Here is a 25,198-nt window from a genome sequence, read left to right as displayed (position 1 = left end):
AGCCTGGCCAATCTAGGTGGTAGCCAACCTATAGACAAGGCTGGCTACCACCTAGATTGGCTATTGTCACCAAGCTCTGGAAAGTTTACTGTTACTTTAAATTTTCATTCAATGAGAAGGTCACTAAAAAAGTGAGAAGAAGATAAAGAACTGCTGACTCTGGCAATGATCTGGTTTTATTTTAATTCTATTCGTCTCTTTAAAACAATTTCTGGCATATAATAGGTACTCCTTATTTGTTGACTAATTTCAGAACAATAAAGGAATAATCCTATTGCTTTAAGATAAAATATGTCTATGCAAATAATAAACAGTGAACCTGTATATATGATAATTATATTTGGTATGCATGAATAACTCCTTAAAGCAGAGAAAAACTCCTTTATCAATGATTTTAAACTGTTCTTAGCCTAAGTATATCTAAGAGTGATCTAGGAATCTAGAGAGTCCTGCAGATGGTTGTTATTTTTAAGAGATCAATACCAACAAAATAGGCACCGACTTTGTATTGATTGTAATCTCCTTTATATCATTTTAACCCTCTTCCTTGCATTTACCATCTTGACTCCCCACCTACTAAAGGTACACAATTGTTTGGAGATACTGTGACATGTTGTCCAATCAAAGAACAAAATGAAAATAGAAGTGCTAGTAATGTATCTTATTTTAGACTTTTAGTTAGGAAACTCATTTTTTCATTTCAAAATATCTTTTCTAAACATTGTTTCATAGTGAGTATAGTTTACATCAAACAATGAACTTTTTAAAACCAAAAACCTTCAATTTAGTATTAAATTTTATTATTCTTAGCTACTTTTCTCAGAAAACCTATACATCAAATAAAATATTGTTAATTTTTTTTTGTCTTTTTAACTTTTCAGTACTCCTTAACTTCAATAAGTCACACTTAGATTTCTAAGTGAAGTTGAAAAGAACATCGCTGTGGTTTTCTGACATAGGAATAAAAAGCTCAAGAGTGAAACACATTTTTATCTCCATATTGAGAATAGATATTCTTTGATAAAATGAAGTTACTTTAAATGACATTTCATGAATTTTAAACAGATAAACTTACTTCTTTCTCTGGAATAAAGGCACTTGGTCCTCTTGACAAGGGTTGAGATACTCTTATTCTTTTATCCTGTAAGAAAAGTTTAATGTATTAATATTGACTTTTTCTAAGAAATGTTAAGTTGATACATATTTATTCTTAAGGTATTAAAATAAATAAATAAACAAGTAAATAGAATAATGTGGAATCAGAATAAGTTTTTGGTCCCGATTAAGAAAATCCAGAGAGACATTATGTGGATAAGGTAATAGGACCACAGTGCTGGGTGCATGGTAAGACTCAGCAAAATAACATTTACCCCAGTCATATTCTACATCCATATATTTTTAGCCCATATTTTACATCACTGAAAATTCATTAACCTCCATAATAAAATAGTATCTGATAGTATCCCAGTACAAGAGTATTCTGTTAGATATTAATCTGAAAGCTAAAGAACATGTTTAAACTCAGAGGATTGCAAGCAAATTGCCAAAGCAATCACCTGACTTATGGGGTTTTTTTCTGAATAAGATATCAAGGAACATATCAATATAAATTTATTGAACTTTAAGAAAAAATGTAAAACTTGGGTAAAGCAGAGATTAATTGGATTTAAGAAATGAAGAATACTATAATTCTTATTGTTCTACTTGCTTGTCAACTGTCAAATGTCTAAGTGGTAGATTTTTTTTTAAGTTTTAAATTTTTTTTCTAAAGTTTTAAATTTGAAAATGTTTTGGTGTCCTCATTTAAATTATATACAAAATACATAATTATATACAAGCCATGAAAATTCCAATCAAAGAATTGCTTCCTTTTCCACAGGCATGTTTTAAAGAAGGGATAGTCTGAGGAAGCCTATGATATTTTGAATTCCTTCTTAGCCAGGTGAAGAAAGAGGGGGAAAGACTATTTAATTATTTGAAAAAACCTCATCAAATTGTATATTTATTTTTAGGTGGTGCTGAAAATGAAACCCAGTGCCTCACACATGCCAGGCAAGCGCTCTACCACTGAGCCACAACTCCAACCCAACCACTTAATTTTTTTTTTTTTTTTAGTTGTGGATGGACATGATACCTTTATTTTATTTATTTTTATGTGGTGCTGAGGATCAAACCCAGTGCCTTATACATGCTGGGCAAGCACTCTATCACTGAGCCACAGCCACAGCCCCCTAACCACTTAATTTTTTAACAATAAAATATCCTAAGGTTTTGAAAAAGAAGTCCTACAAAGCTAAGAACTATGCCATGGTTTATAAAGATAATAAAGACTGAGTGGGAAAAACTGAGGAATAACGGAGCACATATCTATTAGAAAATAGTGTATAAAGCTTCAGATATCACCAAATCCTCCCAAGGAAACTTCTAAGCTGAAAATAACTCAGATATTTTCTTATCTGAAAATGCAATATCTTTTTCACTTGAACTTGTCTCCCAGCCACATCTGACCAGAGCAAGATCCCTACCAGTCAAAATAGAAGCTGATCTGCAGCCCATGGAACCTTGATGTAAAAGTTCTGCCTAGAGTTGACAGTACTTAGCAGAATAATTCTCCTCTTAGGACTATGTACTAGAGTTATGTGAAAGCAATGTCATCTTACAGAAGAGAAACAAAATAGTACTCAGAAGCAGAGGCAGAGAGGAATAAATGAAAAACACCAGGGAGGTATCAAGAGATACCTGCTTCTACGGAGGGAAAAGCACCAGTTTCTATGGGTTCCTAGAAAAAGTAAAACTTAGTCATGGTCATTTATATTCATGCTTCCTTTTCTACTGGTAGGTAACTTAAGTCTTTTTTGTTCCTTACAAATCAAAGAGACTACCAAAGACAAAGTAGTTATTTAAACACTGAAAATCCCTTACAGCAGTTACAAAACAAACTAACAAAGTAAGACATTCAATAATTTTTTTGAGAGTGATAGACTTTGAGGATATTTGGTAAGGAGGAAATACATGGTCTCATTCCTCGTGAGTTTAGCACATACTCTTCATATATTTTCAGGGTTCAACTGAAATAAATGAATAGATTACATAATGACAACCTTAAATGGCTTATGTTTTAGAAAAAAATATGGCATCTAGATTATAAAGTGATGATAATAAGTCTCAATTTACTGGTCAAGCATGCTAGAGGTCTATATGTAAAATGGATTCAGAATTTCCAGTATTGGCACTTCTTGTCTAAGTTAACCATAAAATAGATTGATCCAGAAAAAGAACTTATAAGAGGATAATAGATTTCTTTTCTTTGCTTCCCTATAGAAAATAAAATTTCAGACATTCTCTACTACTATGTGAAAAGCAATTTCCTGGGCATATTTTATGGTGTTTAAAATTGTTTCTTTAGAAAGATTCCCAGAAGCAGATTTAACTAGGGTTTAAGTTTTAAGTATCTTTAACCTTCGTGTTGTTTATTGCCAATGTACTAACAAAAATGTTTTAACAATTTTGTTTTCATCAGTTCTCTTCACCTACTAATTTCAAAAGTGTGATTGAAAACTTTTATTATATGTTGATTTGTAGTAAAAAATTCTTAAGCAGAGATGTGATTTAGATTTGTGTTTTTAGTAATACAATTCTAGGGGTGAGGTAGTACATGGGCCACAGACCAAAAAACCAGCTGGGAAGCTATGGTAACAGTCCAGGAGGAAAACCATGCAGACTGACCTAAGAGAACTGTTTACTCATTAACTAGAAAATTAATTTTAAAGTTTTTCATCATGTATGGTTCCTTAATTGTATTTTTCAATGGCATCAATTTTTAAATAATCAGCCTGGTTTTTACATCTGTACATGATGGATGGCTATTTTGTATATTCATAATGATGAAAAACATTTTTTAAATGATCAAAGCAATTCATGAATTCTACTCTCAACTCATTGTACTTTGAAAAGAAATTTTGCCAACCTCTATCTGTGTATGTTTTTAACGTTCATTAGTTCAAACACAAAAGAAATATAACATCACAATATCCAAAAGATTCATTTTAAACCACAAACTGGGGATCCAGTCATACCCTTTTCTTAACTTTTCATTCAAATCCCATGCCAAGGACTGCATTCCTACTTCATTTACACTCTGATGAATTTTCTTGAAGTCTCTAGACCCGTGTTGCTCAATATGAGAGCCATGAGCCACATATGATAAAATTTAAATTAAAATTAAATAAAGTTTCTCAGTTTCATTAGTCATACTTCAGGTTTTCAACAACCACCTGTGGTGACAGCTCCCACAGGATGGTGCTGACATCTCTATCTGCCTCTGCAAAGTGCTCTACTGGACAGTGCTGCTCCGGAATCTTCCTTTGGTTTTTCTTTTTTCTTAAATCACATCTTCAGGCATGTTTATGCCTCTTGAAATGATAAACTATAGCTCTACAGAGTTATGGTCATGCCTATTCAATCCCAGGATCAAGAACTTTAGCATAATTGTAGAAATGTTCTGGACCAAATCAAGAGTAAACCCAGATAGTGCCAAATTGGGAAAAGAAAAGAAAAGGAAAAATCCACCAGTTCCCAGGATCTTTGTTTCAATTCCTGTTCATACTACAGTCTCCAGGAAAGTATCAAGGACTCTTTCTTTATCTTTCTATAAAAAAAAACACATGAGATCTACCCTTTAACAAGTGAGCATACAATACAGTGATGTTAATTTTAAGTACTTTATTGTATAGCAGATCTCTAGGGCTTTTTCATCCTGCATAACTGAAACTTTACACTATTTAACAGCAATTCCCTATCTCCCCTCACCTTCACCTATGGGTACCACCATTCTATTTCTGCTTTTTATGTAAGCACATTCTTCAGATTATAGCTGAGTTTCTCACAGGCTTCTATTCTTGAACAATTCAGATCACCACCTTCTGTGCAATGCTCCCTGTGTTCAGCTTCCACATGAACCATCCAACCAACTAACCTGTTTGAGAGCTTACCATTATAATTTTTCTTTGTCACATTTCTTCCCCCTATGTTCACTCTTTCAAGTAAGCTTCTCTTTCATGGCTTGCATCATTATACAAACAAAATTTCTACTGAAATTTGTTACAGTTATAGTACTGGGAAGATGGTGGAGACGATGAGGGGAAAATAAGGGCTTGAAATATGAAAATGAATATGCCATGTGACTTCTGAAATTTCCTATATTTGCCCAACAAGCTAGCCTTTTTCTGCCCATAAGTCTTGTCTTTGGGGCATTTTGTGACATCCATCTGGATAAAACATCAGCACCTTAAAATCAGGCTTAAACCAATCTTTTCCTCTAAACTAGTTGTTGTTCTTCACTTTCCTTTACAGGTTATAAAGTCACCATATTCAGCAGTAACCCTGGCTCAGACTCACAGGATTATCTCTGGATCTTATATCTAAGAAGCTTGATATAGCAGACAAACCTTGTAATCACCTTTTTCCAACTGAATTTCCCTTGCTCCCCATGCCCCAGTACAGGAGATTGAACCTGGGGGGTGCTTTACCATTGAGCTGCATCTTCGGCCCTTTTTTAAAAAATTTTGAAACAGGGTCTTGCTAAATTTCCTAGGCTGACTTCAGACTTCTGACCCTCCCAACTCAATGTCCCAAGTTGCTGGGATTACAGGCGTGCACCACTGCACCCGGCTCCCAACTAAATCTTTTAAGTCATCCTTTTATAGCCCCTTCTCAATGTAAGAATTTCTCTCATGCTGAGAAGTATTTTTCTCCTCACAATGTCAATTCTGGGCCTCAGCTTTCCCCATTTAGAAGATTTGAGAAAACCTAAAAAATGTAAAAACTACAAAGCACAATACAAAATAAAGTACGTTTTATTTTTCCTTCTGCCCATTTCCCCCAATGTCAAACACACGCGCGCGCGCACACACACACACACACACACACACACAAGAAAGTCAAACTAGAATAGCTGTACTTTCTCAACATGAATACAAAAATTTAAGGGTGTTTTGAAGCCATGCTAACTTCAAGGGGGGGAAAAAAACATCATGGCTCCTTTTCTTTAAGTATCTGAGATAAAGCTAATATTTTTATCTAGGGAATAAAAGACTCAGACCATATTAGTGAATTTTACACAATGGCCTTTAAATCTGTGAAAACAACGACCAACAAATAAGCCCTTGAGTTTCTTTAGCTATACTGTCATTATAGTAGCTACTAGCCGCATGTGACTACTACTTTAGTTTATGAACATTAAATAAGTGAGAAATTCAGAACCTCAACTGCGCTAACCACATATCCAGCATTAAAAGCCAAGATGGACTGTGGGAACCATAGAAAACAATACAAATTTCATCTATTTTAATCACTGCTAAAGGTTCAGCCTGCTGCATAGCATTTTTCAGTAACCAGGATAATGTAAAGAAAGAAAACGGCTGCAAATTCAGGGAGGTAAGCATAATACACAAGTATTAAGATACCTTTGTAGAAAAGAAAAATTGATTTGAATGTTAAAACTGTAAAAAAAACTGATAAAACCAAAAAATAACCTACAACAATAAAAAAGTTAGAAACTACCATTCTTTGCTCTTAATTTGAATGCAACCTTGATATCACTATCTAGAAAGAAATTATATAAAATATTGACTCCAGTGTTAAAAATAAGGAGTATAAAAGTATTTGAAAAACTTTAAACAGTGATAACTTTAATTGTGATCCGTTTTCAAATAAGTTAGACAACTCATATTTTGCTTTTTTCCCCATAAAATCCCACCATTTCAATCAAGATACACTAGTTATAAAATACTTTCTATGTGTCATTTCTATGTTCTAAAAGATTATTTTCCCAGACTTGTGATCTTAATAATGCTAACAAAGAAGTTTTTTTCAGATACAGCTGAAATAATCAGTTGAGAATGTGTATTCAGTAATTATCTGCTGGGGAAACAAAAAACACTGAAAAGGATAGAGTTCAATTATATTTAGAAAATTACTTATTTTGACAATAGTTGAATAGTTTACTAGATCACTTTATGTAAATTAATCCCAATAGAAATGAAGAAACTTAGAAGTTAGGAACTCTTAAAATTATGAGTCTTTAGGAATAATCAGCAATTACTTGCCCCTAAAGGGTGACTGCCAATTAGAATTAGTTGCTGCATTTTTAAACTACATAATGCTTTAAAATAAATTATTAAATGTAATGTTTACTTTACTTTTCTTCAGTTTATTCCACTAGGAACTGGAAAAGCAAAAAGTGTGCATTTGTATACATTAAAATGTAAAAGCTGCTTATGTATTTATCTCCATAGGAGAAAAGAATACTAATAGTAAAATGTGTAATTAATTTTCCATAGAGACATTTAAAGAAGAAACTTAAAAAAATTCTGGCAAAGTGTAATCTGACTAGTCTGAACATATTAACCTCACAATTTTTAAAGACATCCTTAAGAGATAGTTTAAATAACCTCAACATTTGAATATACCATAATGACAAAATATCTTCAACATGAAACATATAGACCAAACAAAAATTTTGGTTGTAAATGTAAAGAAAGCCAGTTGTAATTGTAAATACAAATAGTATATTTTAGTTGTTGACTCTACTTTGTTGTTTGTAGATGTTCCATTTTGTCAGAAAATACTGAAAAAGGAACAGAGATGTTGGCTCAATGCTATGAAATAATGCAGGTGCCATGTCATTTATTCCTTGGCAAATAATTTCAAGTAGTAGAACTTTTTGTAGAAATTAATGATACTGCAAGGGAAAGAGCAAATGGAAAAGAACACAAAAAATTGCTTTAAAAACTCTCTAACCCTAAAGGAGAAAAGAACAGTTTTTAATTTTTTTTATTATTAGTTGTTCAAAACATTACAAACCTCTTGACATATCATATTTCATACATTTGATTCAAGCAGATTATGAACTCCCATTTTTACCCCGTATACATATTGCAGATTCACATCGGTTCCACATCCACTTTTTTACATACTGCCATACTAGTGTCTGTTGTATTCTGCTGCCCTTCCTATCTTCTACTATCCCCGCTCCCCTCCCCTCCCCTCTCCTCCCATCTTCTCTCTCTACCCCATCTACTGTAATTCATTTCAGTTTTTAAATTAGATTAATTGTAATGGAGTGTAATTTTATAAGAAACTCAACTTTAAATGTCATCATTACCTGGAACATACAATTGTTTCTCCCATCCCTAAGGATTATTTTTTTAAATTGTGACATCCCATGCTGGATTAAAACATGTATTGTAATTTGCAGTATTATTAAAAACTAAGATCCAAGGTCATTTGGCAAGAAAAGATCTCGAAACATAAAATGGCAATGGCACTGAGGCTGAGTATCTTCCAAATCACACCAATATCTTTCTTCTTATTTGGAGATAGAGTGGTTCAAGGAACCACTCAGTATCAGGAGCTCAGAGAGGCACTACAGAGAGTGGAAGTTCACTAATACCTCAAAGAGCACTCGAAATTTCCCTTCATACTGGGAATCCCATCTCATTCTTAGAGCTTGAGACTCAGGAATAGACTGCTTTTAATTGAGTTATTAAAACCAAGGCTATCAAGTCATTCCTTCTGGGCAGAGTAACTTGAGTATCACAAAAATTCTGTTAACTTACAGTGTAAAATTTAGCCTTCTTCAACAATACATATGGATTGTCAAAAATCTCAAACATTTCCACTCAAAAGCATTTTCTTTATTAGAACTGTAGCCAGCAATTTCTTTATCTTCTCTCTCCCCTATTAAGCCAATTCCTAACAGACTGGAATAGTCCTTTGTTCATCTTTGTGTGCTTCAACCTTAGTATGGCAGATAGTGGAAATTAGTAGTGTTTCTTGTAGAAGCAGTAAAATATTCAAAGATGAATGGGACTCATCTCAGAACTAAAAGGATTAAATTGTACAAAGAATTAAAAATGTATATCCATATAGCAAAAGGTAGCTAATGAATTAAGTATGCACCACAGTATAGCTAAGTTTCTAAACAAGCTTTCCCTTGGCTAGTAACAAAATCCCTTAAAAATTACTTAGTAGAAAACTGAACCTGTTCAAAGTACAGTCAAGTTTTCATATTTAGTGGATGCTCCACATTTTACAATGGTTCAACTTATAATTTCTTTTTTAATTTATGTTGGTACAAAAAGCAATAAGCATTCAGTAGAAATCATACTTTCATGTTAACCATACATTAATGGTGAATATCTATACAACTATTCTAATTTTTGCTTCATTATAGTTCTCAATAAATCACGAGATATTCAACATTTGACCTTAATATATCAATTTCTAACACAGTATCTGTAGTGTCATAGCACAACAAAGTAAAAATAATAGAATCTCAAATATTTATTGAATTGGATTAAAAAGTCTGGCTATAGCCCCTAGCATCCTTTTTTCTTTTCTTTAAACAGAATAAGAGCAATTTTTTGAAATTAAGGAAGTTCTCTTATTATTAGAAACATGAATAAATTAAACTACTAAGTTAAACATAGTACTGGACATCAATCTACTTTTCATGGATTCTTTCTTTAGTTTCTTACATGTTAAAACAAATAGTACCTGAAGTTTCCCATATTTGTACAATTTTCTTAGGAATCAGTAATAAAATTGAAACCTGTGACACTAATCTTGGGCAACAAAGGCTCCTACACAAGCTTTTAAATATTTGGCACTTTGGAGATGTAGAACTACAAAACATAATTGTTGAATATGTTATTAAAATTTTGAACTAAAGCCCAAGAAAATGAGAAGAGAACTACAAGTCTTACACCTGAGATAATGTAAGCTCATAATAACCACCTACCTCAATGCTTCCCTATTAACACATAAACAATATACTTTAATACTACTAATTATAAGATCAAATCCCATAGAAATATTAAAGAGTTTGCTTTCACACAGTTTCTTAAAGTTTCTGTACCATGTAATAAAACTTCACCCTGAGTTTTAGAAAGCATTACCTACTAAAATTGTACCCAAATTAGATTAAGAATTAAATTAAAATTGAGAGTTTTAGAAAGTAAAATTCCTATTAGAGGCAATTTCAGTTACATAACATTCTAATATTGCTCCATAGATGCTTGATAGCTACTAGTCTTTTTTGAGAAACAAACAAACAAAAATATGCTGTGAATGTAGTTATCTTGGTATGAGGGAAAAGCAGAGTTTTAAATTAAGCCTTCATATACAGCATCTACTAGCTTGACTATAAAAACAATTAAAGGGCTTAGATTATTCCAATGGAAAACAGAATGACAGAATAGTTTTAAGGTCTTTTTAAACACAATGATGACAAAATACAAGTCATAAAGGAGAAAAGCAAGTACTGTAATTCATATATCACATTGGTATGAATCCAAGTTAGGCAGTGTACTTACTCAGAGTTTAAGGGAACATGTAGTTTCAAAATGGTTATAAATGGTTATAAGAATGCAAAACTAAACACCCCTATGGAGAGGAATTTGAAAGTTTAGTAAAATCGCCTATGTATTTTTCCTTTGAGTCTGTAATCCCACGTAACAGGAATCCATTCCATCAATTTAAAATACCATAAAAAGGATGAGGAAAATATCTATACTCCAAAAAACAAACAAACAAAAAACCTTGAACATGAATCTAATCAGACCTTTAATATTAACTTTGAACGAAAAGGAAATACTGGGTTTAGAAGAGTAAATTGAATGTCAACACAAAGCAGAATTTAAAAAGTATGAAATTTAATACTATAACTCTTATAAGAAGAACTATTGATTCACTCAAAAGATTTTTTAAGGCTATTATGGACAAAATATTTGTTTACGCCCCCTCCCCCAATTTATAAATTAAAACTCTAACTCCCAGCATGATGATATTAGGAGTGGAGCCTTTGGGAGATGATTAGGTCATAAAGCTGGAGCCCTAGGGATGGGAATAGTGCCCTTACAAAAGAGAACACAGGGATCTCCAGACACAGTTAAGACAGTTCTTCACAATGAACCAAAAAGTGGGCCCTCATCAGACACCAAACCTGTTGGCACCAGGACTTCTTAGCCACCAGAACTGTAGAAATAAAAATGTTGTTTCACTCACCCAATCTTTGATTGTCATAGCAACCTTAATGGAATAGGCTTATTACCTGTAAGATCTTGAGCTAAGTACTAGAAGTTCAAAGATAAATAAAGCATATGTGCTAACCTCAAGGAAACATCAAGTAAAATTCCTTGACACTAATCTTGGGCAACAAAGTCTCCTACACAAGCTTTTAAATATTTGGCACTTTCTTTGGAGATGTAGAGCTACAAAACATAATTGTTGAATATGCTATTAAAATTTTGAAATAAAGCCCAAGAAAATGAGAAGAGAATAAATATGAATGCACAATTATAATACATATTAGGAACTATAACAGCTGTGGCCAAAATAGGAATGCCTAACTTCGCCTGAAGGACTTCAGATCAAAAAAACCTTCCAGATAAGAGAGAATTTTAAGAAGGAATGTGTCAGGCTACTTAGAAAAGTATAGATAGGTCTAAGTATGCACAACATGTCAGGCAAAAGGAAAAGCAAATAAAAGGTATGACACACTTTGGGAACTATATGTTATATATGACCCCTGAAAATTTGTCACAGAATAAAACTAGAGACATAGGCAAGAGTTATATCATAAATGCCATACTAAAGAGGTTTCAGGTCATATATAAACAATGGGTAAAGTAAAATGACTGTCTTTTAGGAAAATATTTCTGACATCTGTTAAAAAATGGACTGGGTTGTGGGACTCAGAAGGAAACAGATCTATTAGGTAGACTACTACAGTTATCTAGGAAAGAGAAGATTTGGGTTACCTAGGCAGTATAGATTTAGGAAAGAAACTGTTGAAAACTACTTGGGAAACAAAAAACACAATTGAGTGACTGACTGGATGTGAAGGTACTAAAGCAATGAGAGAAGTTTAGAGTGCTTTACAGAATCCTGCATTGGATGACTGTGTGGGTGAATAATGGAGTCACCGACATAAAATAAGTCATCACAATGAGGTAGTATTGAAGTTGATTCTAATAATCCTGCGATATATGTTTGTAAAGCAGGAATATAGGTAGATATGAGTTTCAAGGAGATGGAAGTGCTGACAAGAGTCAAATATTTAATTAATTTGTATTTAAAGACCTAAACATTTAACACTCTATAATGACAACTTCACATTTAGGTTATCTTGCCACTTGCTCACAATTTTTTTTCAATGACTCAGTATGCTTTCTAACCACCACTACTCCCATTATTCTATCATTTTATCCTCAGAAATGGGGGTTAGAGTTGGATAGGACAGGGGTTATAAAAAAGGTAAGATTTCAACATTTTGTCACCTAACCTAGCTTTCCAACTTTTGTTTCTCAAGTGTTCCTCATATGAGCACTTCACTTCAGCTACTGAGATCTGTTGACTCCCTAACATTCCTTTACATTCCTGTGTCTTAGTTCCTTTTTTCTTGAATTCCTCTGTGGAATGGCAAATCTCTTCATATTTATTGCAATATTACCAACTCATCAACATGAGGCTTAACTCAGTTCTTGCATGCTCTATGAGTCGTGCGAACCAATAGTGAGTTTTCCCCTCTTGTAGTTTCTCATTTATATGACACCTAGTTATTGTTTTATAATCAAATTAGTGTTCTAAATGAGTATTATCAGGTCAGTTGCTCAATAAATGTTGATTGATAGCATGCTATTTCTATATATTACTGAGCCTATTATACATTTAATGATATGAATAACTATTTTTGGACAAAAACCACCTTGAAATTATTTTGGCACACAGGACTCTTGCCATTCCTAAAATACACACACACACACACACACACACACACACACACACACACACACACATTAAATAAAATTATTTTATAACATCTGAAGATACTGAATTCATGTTTTGACAACAAAATTCTCAGAATATAGTTTTTGATTGAGTGAGCTGTTATGCTACAATTAAGATCTGTGAAAGTAATTATCTTCTAATAATTATAAGGACTTTCTTTAATTTGTCATTTTCCTTACATCTTCTCCCATTTTCCAGACTGGGTTGCACACAGGTGTGATTTAGGTACTTCATTCTATTTTAACCAACTTATTTTAATTAAGGATAATAGGCTTTGCTCTATTTAGCCTATACTTAAGCCTTGAATGTTAGCATACTAAATCCTTAATTTTTTAGTTAACATACAACAAATAAGATCATTGATATGATCTAAGCATTACTAACTTTTAAGCAATAAAAGGACATCTAATGGGGACCAGAGCCTTGCACTAGGCATTCTAATTTAAAAACATACTTTCATATCAACGGAAGCAACTAACCAGTATATACAAACTGAATTTTTCATTGTTAAGCAGTTTATATAGAGACTGGTATTAAGAAAGACCATGCAAAGTATAAAGGGACATACAAACTAGTTGGTATAATTAGACATAGATATCCAAACAATAATAATCAGAATGTCATATGACTCAATGCTAAGTGACATAATGAAAAGAGTACTAATAATCAGAGTTCTTTTCCCTTATTGAACATTGAAAGACCTTGATTAGTTTCCAGGGCATCAATTTTTCTCATCTGAAAAGTGAAAAAGACAATCCCTGAGAGTCTTTTTGCACTAACATTATATGGTTATACAGAATGCTATGAGAAATTCTAAATGTTACAGAAAGATTTCAGAAACAAAATACATAATATTTTAAAAATTACTTCCCCACTATTTTTACTAGTTTAAAATAAATATTTTATTATTTTAAAAAAACATTTTATTTAATCTACTAATAAATTGATAAGCCTTAGAGTTCTGGAATTTGATAAAATGAAGATTAAGAAAAAAACCTTATATTACAGATACAAAGATTATATTACAGATACAAAGCAATTTTGAAAATTATATATTTACTTATTTTAATAAAAGAATCACTTTAATTTTAAATATATCTAAGATTCTTTTCAATGTTCTATACTCTGTTCTCTATAAATGATCCAGTCAAGAAAATATACCACTCTAAAAAAATTAAAAATAAAAATATATTGTCAGGATTTATGATGCTTAGTGATTTTCTTCTTTCTTTAGTTTTTTTTTCCCAAATAAATCCAATGATTACAATAAGAAATCTTATATGTGATGAAGGTTGTTTTTAAAATAATCTTTTTAAGATGAATAATCTTTGTTACTTTACAATCCTTATAATATACAACATATTACAAATAAAAATTTTTGAAATTCTTTTACAAAATAATGAATGGACTTGTCATTCTCAGATATTTCTATTAAAAATTACGGAATTTTAACTTTAGCATTCAAGATTAAGATGGCCTGATATATGGAGTTTTAACTTTTCAAGCTTTTGTTAGGGAGTTCATATAATGCTACCAGGCCTTTAAATACAGCTGCTCTTTCCCTAGAATAAAATTTCCAAAAATACATTTTTCTCTTCTAAAAGAAGAACTAGATGATCATCAGTGTGCCAAGCATGTTCACAGCTATTGAGGCATATGGGTTGGCCGGTAGGTTGAAATGCTTCCTTCCAATGCTGGCAGCCGGTACTGGCTGCTGGTGGGAGTGCCTTGCTTCTCCTTCACAAGGACTGCTATTGCTTTCTCAGAACTTGGGAGCGTGGGTCCAAACAGAAGCACCCAAAAGGGCAAAGGCTGAAGCTACAAATCTTCCTTCTGAGTTTTTACCATTAGCCCTTCAAAAGCTAATTCTATTTTGTAATGCAAAGAATTTTAGTTTCCTTAGTTGTACCCCAAATTATCAATTCCTCTAAGATGAGTGTATCACACTGGGAACAACTATGACATTTTTCAGCACAGTTACATGAGTGGTAACAAATCCTAAGAATTAAGTTCCATTGATAAAGTTCATTTCCAAGCCAATAAACCTAGTCGAATGATAGTTTTTAGAAGCCTCAGACTAATCATGATGACTTGACTTTATAATCAACAGCAGTGAATTTACCAAAGTTAAGTCACTCTTACCTTTAATGTGAATAAAATTATTTTTAAAACGGTTTGCATAGGCATACACGATGATTTAATCTTCTGAATTTAGTAGGCATATGTTTTAAATACACACCAAGATGTCTGTATTTCATATAGCACATATACTTTTGTATTTTGTTAATGTTAATTGATTTCTTAGAGAAAGGCATGAAAATATATAACAGGTTGATTTCATTAATAAGTAAAATTTATTTCTGTATTGGAAAAACATGAAATAGAGATACATAAATCTTGAGTGGCAATATTCCATAAAGTTAAAAAGCAATACTTTACCACAAAAGGTAACAACTTTTTTTCCCTAGAAAATATGTGCTTCTTCTAACTTAAGAGAATAAGATGGCTGTTTTCTCCTTATTACAAATAAAAAAACAAGTGAAATGCTCCCCAAATACACATTTTCCCAGAGAAAAAGAAAAGTATTATGGTATGATTATATTAGTGCAACATCCAACCTGTAGGTAAATATTTAATCTCTTTAAATGTTAATGTATTCTTTCATGCAGTAGGGATGATATCTCAACTTCACAAGATTGTTATGTGAATTAAATAAAACAAGGTATAAAGAAAAGAATCTAGTGCTCTGTCAAGAATATAGTAACCACAAAATGAAATATAGCTGTATGTTCAAATTTTAGATAGAACTATACCTGGCAAGATTTATTAATTTCCCCTCAATACAGATTGTATTTTTCCAAGAGCTTCATTAAGAAATAAATTAAAATATTATATCTCCCCAACATCTATTTGTGTACACTATCTCTCTCTGTAGTTTTTCTTTTTCTTTTTTTTTTTTCTTGACTATAAAACTTTGTCCAGGTGGTATAAATAAACAAATAAAAATCCTTTATAATATCAACATACAAAAATAACCACTGTTGGGCTGGGGATAATAGCTCAGCTTGTAGAGTGTTTGCCTTACTTGCACAAGGTGCTGGGTTCAATACCCAGCACCACAAAACAACAACAACAACTGTTAACATGGTTTATTTTATCTTTCCAAGGTGTGTAGGTACACACACACACACACACACACACACACACATATTTAATAAAAAATGCTAGAGATCATAATGTGAAATTTTTATGCTTTTTCTCCATAATATCCCCCTGAAGCAAAATTTTAATAATTTCACAATAATCAACAGTGCTTTTGTTATACATTGGTGAAGTTCCATACTGTGCCCTCACAGGTGTTAAAGGTTGAAGACATCTGTGTTCTAAAGTGATTCAATTAAAAGAAAAAAAGAAACCACTGAATTCCTATACCTAATTTTTACATTTATAATTAGTACAGATTATCCTGAATTAATCATATTATTATAATAAAATTAACTAAAATCCAAAGATAAATTTTAAAATGAAGATAACATTTTTAATTATAATCATTCTGCTGTAACACAACATGTTGGGCCTAAAAACAAACAAAAATCCCTGCAAAAAATAATGCAATAAAAACCACAGTACTTACAGGGAAAATGAAGTTGAGGGCATGACACACACGAACGCGCACACACACACACACACTCACACAAAATATCACTTATAGATTTTTTTAAAGGAATATACTAAAAATGGCACCAGGGTTTTATGTAGGTTAAGTGGTTTAAAAAACCTGACAGAAATATATGTCACTTTATATTGAAAAAGGCCTGAGGTTACTTAAAAAAGTGTGTGTTGGAAGGGATACAGCTTGAAAGTTTTTCAGCTGAGAAGGGAGGATATCTGAAATTGAATGAACTGTTGTGATAGCAGATGTAGATGGACAGAGCTAATAATAGACTTGCAGAATAATATAAAAATTCACTGTTTTGCTAAAACTATTTCCTAATCTATATAATGAAACAAACTGCATAAATGTTAAAGCAGAACTGACATGATGCTTTCTACCACTACATCACCTAAGCATAGTTCTTACTAAAACAAAAAGGAAGGCAAAAGAAACTTATTATCCCAATACACTAGATTCATGAGTCTTTACTAAATAAAGGTGCAAATTGTTCTTATTTTCAAAAATTTAATTTGACAAAGTTCACAGGCAAGGTGAAAGAAATGAAGAAAACCCAAATGTATAAAATCTACTTTATGACATACACTTAATTATAAGCCTTGTATCAAGGCTTTGGCCATGCTTTAAAAAAATTAAAATCAAAAGCAGAATTAGTTGAAGCATCTTATTATTACATTTTCATTATTTGAAAACCAAATTCACACACACACAAAATATCCAATTTTATCAAGAGAAGGATGAGCTGCTCTGACATAATTAGAGTGAAAGGAAGTCCATCCCAGATAATCATCAACTACTTCCTGGTGTATAGAAAAGAATATTTTTAAAACAATAATGACAAATCAACTCAGACGGACATTCTCAATATCTAAAAAGGAAAGCATATGAAAATTCAAAGTTTTACCTCCATTTCTATCTTATTAATAGAAGTTAATTATCTTACTATTTATTATCAATTGCCAAGGCGTTTTCATCCAAGAGCCTGATGATTCTATCTCCTTTCCATTCATAACTCTGTGTATCTGATATCCTCATCTATAAAATGGAGGACAATAATAATACATATCTTATAGGGTAGCGTGGTATAAAGCCTAAAATTAGAGCTCAATATTATGTGCTGCCTTGACATCTGGTAATATCATAAGGACCTGAAATCACCTAACTGCAAGATCTCTTCCCCACTCTACTCATGTAGTTAAGGTCCCCTGGTCAAATATCCTCCTAATCAAGTGAACTAGGTATAATTCCTACTTATTCCTCAGTAACAGGCTTCAGAGTTCACTGCCAGCCCATGGAATTATTCAAACAAGCCAATCACAGATTCCTGCAGAAACCAGGGAGCTCTTCATCCTTTTGATTCTACAAAGCTTGCTTCCCAATGCTCCTGGCTGCTCACTCTGTATCCAAGTACACTTTCCATGTGGCCTTGCATGGATGAAATGTCCTCCTCCCCTGGGCTGTGAGTATATATGACTAATAAATTGCTGTTGATCTCATCTGTCCAGTGATGGGTGTTGCATGTTCAGTCACCCTCATGATTTAAGGTTGGGAATCCTTCCCTCACCAATGGAATGAATAGGAAGGCTAACAAAACAGACAGTGGAAATAGTATGTGAATAAATACCTGTAAAGCTCTTAAAATAGTGTGATTTTATCTACTGCATAAACATTTGCTATCAGAAATATGCCATACTGAGTACATAAAGTACAATATAACTAAATTGAAATGTTTAAAGATCATCTAACAAATAAATGATTTATAAAATGGACTTGGTTTAGAAAAATTATTTGGCTCACAGGAATCCCTTGATTCATTATCTTGCTCAACAAATGATTCAAAGTGTTAAAAATGGAAAAGAAAGACACTTAAGAAACACTCATTTATAAAATAACAGATTAAAGCAAATCTATAATATTACCTATAACATTAATTTTTCCATTTTCAAGAATTAAAATTTAGATTTTAAAAAGTTATTAAGAATAAAGAATGTCATCAAAAGCACATCTTTCTCCCTTGAAAACTAGAACAAGTATTTAACTACCCTTCTTTACCACATTGTAACATCCTGGGATGATTGAATTTTTCCCATGCCTTCACAATTGTTGATGATAAATAATAATCTATGAATATCTATAAAGGGGGTTGCTGGATTTGTGGCTCAGTGGTGGAGCACTTGCCTAGTATATGTGAGGCATCGGATTTGATTCTTAGCATCACATAAAAATAAATAAATATAAATAAAGGTTCATCCACAACTAAATATATGCCAAAAGAGTATATTTTTCCATTTTTACCTCTCTTTATAGTTATTTATAGAAACATCTTTCTCTCCAACCACACAATAAGCTCTCTAAAATCAAGGTCAGATTCTGGATACATTTTATTCTTTTAAAAAACCTTAGAACATACATAGCATTGAACAACTCTCTAAATTTTTATAAAATAACTATATTTTTCTATCTTCAGGTCTAGATAACATCTCTACATTCAATTACATATTGGATGTTTCTAAAATTTGTGCTTAAAAGAGAATAAAATTATGGCATTTGCAGGTAAATGGATGGAGTTAGAGAATATCATGCTAAGCTAAGTAAGCCAATGCCAAAACACCAAAGGCCTAATGTTCTCACTGATAAGTGGATGCTGATCCATAATGGGGCGGGGCAGGGGGAGCTGAGGAAAATGAAGGAAGTTTGATGGGGCAAAGGGGAGGGAGGTGGGAGTGGGTATTGGGGAAGGAAAGATGGTAGAATGAGATGAACATTATTACCCTAGGTATATGTATGACTACACATATGGTGCCACGTTACATCGTGTACAATCAGAGAAATGAAAAGTTGTGCTGAAATTGTGTACAATGAATCAAAATGCATTCTGCTGTCATGTACACCTAATTAAAATAAATTAATTTTAAAAAATAAAATTTGTGCAATGTCTTGTTAACTACCACATTGCTATAAAAATAGAGCAATATGACTGCAGCTATCTTTTAAATTGGAAATTAAGGAGAAATACTGATTTTCTGATGAAATATTAGTAAATATTTCAGGTTCCTGAAGAAAAATCCTAGCACAACTGATATGACAGCATAAAGGAATATGCTATATAGACAGCCACAATAACTTCATTCAGTTTATAATATATATCAAAGTTTACATATGAGTTCTTATTAGTCACATATACATGTACTATTATTCCCTTGGTGTTTTACTCAAAGCTACTATGAACTTTTGTTTTCATCCAAATATAAATGCATCTTAAATTTAAATTTATCATCTCATTTGAATTTCCTCTCTTCCCTATCCTTCAGTTACGTTATTTGTTCTTCTCTATTATTTAAAACAGTAATAGCCTTTAAATTTTTTTAAAAAATACATGTTTAACGTTAAAAACAAAATAAAAAGATAATGAAGAGAAGTAGATGGTAAAAATAATCTCTTACAATCCTTTTCACTAAGAAATCAATACTGTTAATTTTTTACTCCATCCTTCTGTATTCTTTTTTTAAAAATAAAAATAAAAAACTTCATATACTTTCAAAACCAGCCTTTTCCACTCAATAACCTACTAGATATTTGTCTACTTCTACACATAGATCTACATCCTGAAAGTTGCCCAGTTTTGCACTGTATTTATGACACGTAAATTGTTCAACCAATTCCCTCCTTAAGAGCAACCTTAGAGGGTTGGGGTTGTGGCTCAGTGGTAGAGTGCTCCTAGCATGCATGAGGCACTGGGTTTGATCCTCAGCACCACATAAATATAAAATAAAGATATCGGGTCTATCTAAAACTAAAAAATAAATTAAAAAAAGAGTAACCTCAGAGTGTTCAGTATTTATAAGTGATCCTTTAAAGATGAAAACTGATTCAACTAGAAACATTATAATTCTATACTGAAATAAGGCTTAGTCAAAGAGGAATCAACTATAAAAATGGAAAAAACAAAGATTATAAATGATAATATGGTCTTACTTTCTAGCCTCTAGTCTAGAGGACCCTCACCGATCTTTACGGGAGGGAAGATGACCCAACTACTAGAATCAAAGAGCTCTGCTTCTTCAGTGGGTGTGGATACAAAAGAAAACAAGGGAGGCAGATTGCCAGTGGAATAGGATAAGTGATCTGTATACCCCAAACTGTAGGAACTGTTTAAATACAATATATAGAATTCTGTTTAAATATAATCTAGAATGACCATAATTTAGTCAGTATTTACTCTTTAGAAGAATAAAATTCTTTAGAAGGATAAAATTACAATCAATGCAAAGCAACCTTTCTTTCTCAGGCATGGGCCCCAATTCTAAGCTTATTTCTGAGCTTCTTTAGTTTCTTATCAGTCTCAAGACAGCATTTATCATTCATTAATTAAGAGAAGGAATGGTATAGCATTTCAAAATGCTCAGATGAAGTGCTATGTTAAAAAAGAAAAGAGATGTTCTGCTAGCTTAATCAGTCATGCAATAACTGACAGGAAATATTCTCATACCTTACTTTTTGCCATACTGCTATTTTAGACCATGAAAATGCTTTTATAAATTTCCTTTTTTATGAGACTCAAAGTCAAAAGCTGACTGCCCATTGCCATGGAAACAGTTCTATTTAAGGTACTGTATTAGTCCTTTCCTCACAGAAGATAGAAAAATGGTCAATAGAAAAGCATCATTCTTCACAGTTTAGAATTAAGTAACTGCATACACTTCTGATGCAGCTACTACACAAGAGAACTTGGAAGTATGGTGGGGGCAATTTAATAGAACCCATTATTTTTCCTAAATAAGATCAATACAGGCTAAATTTTAGTACTAAATTAGAGACAATATGAGGAAAACAGCCATTACCTCAAAATTAGATGCAAGCAAACAACAAATATAATTATAGTCACTGTCCTAGATAGAACTGAAAATAAGTGAGACAATTTTTTTCCTTTTCAAAGAACAACCTTCTATTTGTCTAGGGTCCATGTATGATATATATATATATGTATCCTAGATATGTTGTCTTTTAATTTGTAGACTTCCTGATGTAACTTTCTGATATACCATTTGTAATTAAAAAGCAAACTACTATGATTGAAAAAGAATAGCCATAATATATAAAGAATAACCATAATATTCATATGTACATACATGTGTGTGTGTATACACACACACACACACACACACACATATATGTGTGCACCTGTGCTCTTGTCTAAAGATTCAAAATAATTTTAAAAAATGAATAAATCCTAAATCTGTCTTTAGGACAAATGTTATAATTTCTTCTTTGATTTAAGAAAATAAGTCCTTTTCTTCACAAAAGCTTAGATTGATAAATCTCCTTTGAAATAAAAATAATCTAAGATAGAAAGACCCACCAGAGTCTACCAATGTTAGTATTGAAGCACTAATTTTTATGTAAGCAAGAAATGTCAAGAGATATTTTCACTTGATTTTAGTCATAAATAAGTTTTAAAACCCAATTCTTTTTCTTCTTAAGCCAAAGTTCAGAATCTAGTAACAATAGGGTATTTTTTATAAGATAAAAGCAGATTATACCTGAAAGTTTTAAATCGGTGACCTTTTTTAAAATAAGCAAAACAACTGTTAATCCACATTAAAGATGAAATGAATGTAAATAATTTCCATTTGTAGAAGCATTTGATTTAGTAATCCTAGATGAGTGGTTCTCAGTTCTCAGAGTGCATCAGAATCACACGATAGAATTATTAAATACAGATGGTTGGTTCTCACCCCCAAAATTTCTGATAGAGCAGATTCAGGGGTGGTGTCCTAGGAACCTAACAAATTCCCAAGTGATGCTGATGTTGCTGGTTCCAGAAACACACTTCAGAACCTTGTCCTAGACAAGCTTATTAGCCAATGGAATTGTTAATCTCTGTTAACAAATAGTTTAATCACCCCAATCACCCACCCAATGGAAGTTTTAGTTGGAGTGGGAAAGCATAATGACAATCATAGGAACTTAGAAAGGATCTTTAATTCAGTCAAGAAGCTGAGACTATAGCTCAGTGAAGAGTATATGCTTAGCATACATGAGGCCCAGAGCTCAACCAGCAGCACCAAAAAAAAAAAAAAAAAAAAAAAAGGAAAAAGGTAAAAAACACCTTAACTTAGTCAAGACCTACTTAATTCCTACAAATTGCTGTCCAATGTTTTGCAAACTGCTGTGAGTTATAATGACATTAAGAATAAAACCCTGCTGAGTAGTAAATATCTCTGTCACCTATGAGTTCAATTGACCTTGAAAAACAAACATCTACTATAAAATGGTGAAGAGGAACTTAGTATTTGTATGTAAATTTTTCTTAGATATAATTGTAAACCAGCTATGTTTTACATATGTTCCAGAAAAGATATGTATCGGGTTTCTATGAGTCCAATCTAGCTTTTCCACTTACATCTTCATTTTAAAAATCCTTTATCTTGGATTATCTATAATAAACAGCACCTTACATTTTAGTTTTCAAGTGCTCCATAGTTTCTGCCAAACAGTTCATTGTTTGTGAAGATTAAAATGATGAAGATATAGGTATAATAAAAGGGAATGGGCTTTATGTAAAAATGTAGCCCTCTCCTCTTTTTAAAAAATGTTTTTTATTATTGCACTATAGTTACATGTAATAGTGAGGTTCATTTTGACATATGAATACAGGCATGGAATATAATTTGCTCCTTTGCAACACCTAGTACTTCTATTTTACCTCCCCTCTTCCCTCCCCCTGCTCTCCTTCCTCTTTTCTACTGGTCTTCCTTCTATTCATTTATTGTTTTTTAAAAATTGGTGCTTTATAAAGTTGGAATTCACTGTGACACACTTATATATTTACGTAGCAGAATTTGGTCAATTTCATTCCACAGTTCTTCCCTTTCCCCATCCCTCCTCCTTCCCTCTCAATCCCATTCTTCTACTCAACTGATCTCCCTTTTATTTTCTTGGGATCCCCCATTTTTTATGTTTTCTTATTTCTCTCTATTTTCTGCATATGAGATCTTTGACCTTCTGCGTCTGGCTTATTTCACTTAGCATGGTATTCTTCAGTTCCAGCCATTTACAAGCAAATATCATAAATTCATTCTTCTCTATGACTGGTAAAACTTCATTGCATATATATATACCACTTTCTTCATCCATTCTTCTGTTGGTTGGTATCAGAGTTGTTCCATAACTTGGTTGTTGTGAATTGTGCTATCAATATTGATATGCCTGTATCACTGGGGCATGCTGATTTTAATTTTTTTGGATAAATACTAAGGAGTAGCATAACAGGATCCTATGGTGGTTCCATTTCTAGTTCTTCGCTTTTTGTTTATTTTTTTTAAAACCAGGGATGAAACTGGGGGGCACTTAATCACTGACCCACATCCCCAGTACTTTTTATTTTTATTTTGAGATAGGGTCTCACTATGTTGCTCAGAGCTTCTCTTGAGTTTCTGAGGCTGATTTTGAACTTCTAATCCTCTTGCTTCAGCCTTTCAAGCCCATTCCTAGTCTTCTGAGGAATCTATGTTTTAATCCATTTTGTTGTTGTTGTTGCTATGACCAAAAGAACAGTGTAGAGGAGGAAAAGTTAATTTTGCCTCATGGTTTCAGAGGTCTCAGTCCATAGGTCTGGGCCCAAGGTAAAGCAGAACATCATGGAAGAAGTACATGGTGGAGCAGCTCAGGACATGTCAACAAGTAAGCATAGTTCCATTCACCAAAGACAAAATATAAACTCCAGTCATGACCCCAGTGACCTATTTTCTCTAGTCACCTTACTTGCCTAGAGTTACCACCCAACTAATCCATCAGTGGCTTAATCCACTGATCAGATCACACAGTTCATAAACTTATTTCATCTCTGAACCTTCTTTTTTGTTTCACACATGAGCTTTGGGGGGAGAACCTCATATCTAAACCATAAAACTCCATACTGCTTTCCAAAGTGGTTGTACTAGTTGGATTTCCAACATCATATGAGTGTAACTTTTCCCTCACTTCCTCACCAGCATTTATTATTTGTATTCCTGATGTTTGCCATTCCAACTAGGGTGTGATGAAATGTCAAGGTAGTTTTGATTTGCATTTCCCTTATTGCTAAGGATGTTGAACATTTTTCCATATATTTTTTGGCCATTTGTATTTTCTTCTTTTGAGAAATGTCCATTTAGTTTTTTGCCCATTTACTGATGAGTTATTCAAGGTTTCTTTTTTTTTTTTTTTTTTTTGTGGTGTTTTTATTCTTTATACATTCTGGATATTAATCCCCTGTTGCAAGAGTAGCTGACAAAGATTCCCTCTCATTCTGTAGGTTCTCTATTCATTTTGTTTGTTTGTTTGTTTCCTTTGCTGTGCAGAAAAGCTTTTTAATTTGAAACCATCTACTTATTGATTCTTGTTTTCATTTCTTGAGCTTTCTTGTTAAGGAAGTTGGTGTCTGTGTAAGTACATTGAAGAACCAATTTTCTATGAGCCAAATCTAGCTTTTCCACTGACTTACATCTTCATTTTAGAAATTCTTTTATCTTGAATTGATTGACCTACAATAAACAGTGCCTTACATTTTAGTTTTCTAGTGGTGTACAGCTTCTGCCAGTTAATGGACTGTTAATGAAGCAGGAATATTAAAATGATGTTGAAGATAAAGGTAGAATAAAAGGAAATGGGCTTTATATAACAATACATTCC

At 32.5% G+C, this 25,198-nt stretch overlaps 1 protein-coding gene across 1 annotated transcript in view; it reads right to left on the bottom strand.

Annotated features, from left to right (window-relative positions):
• Sesn3 (sestrin 3) overlaps positions 1-25,198 on the bottom strand; it is a 66,110-nt gene that overhangs the window by 28,919 nt on the left and 11,993 nt on the right. The window contains exon 2 of the mRNA XM_076846508.2: positions 1,076-1,141. Within this exon, the coding sequence (XP_076702623.1) occupies positions 1,076-1,141 (66 nt within the window). The remainder of the gene's footprint in view (positions 1-1,075; positions 1,142-25,198) is intronic.

The sequence above is a fragment of the Callospermophilus lateralis genome, chromosome 2, assembly GCF_048772815.1.
Source record: "Callospermophilus lateralis isolate mCalLat2 chromosome 2, mCalLat2.hap1, whole genome shotgun sequence".
Taxonomy (NCBI): domain Eukaryota; kingdom Metazoa; phylum Chordata; class Mammalia; order Rodentia; family Sciuridae; genus Callospermophilus; species Callospermophilus lateralis.
The sequence above is the reverse complement of the archived record's forward strand: the minus strand, read 5'-3'. Positions and strand labels throughout refer to the sequence as shown.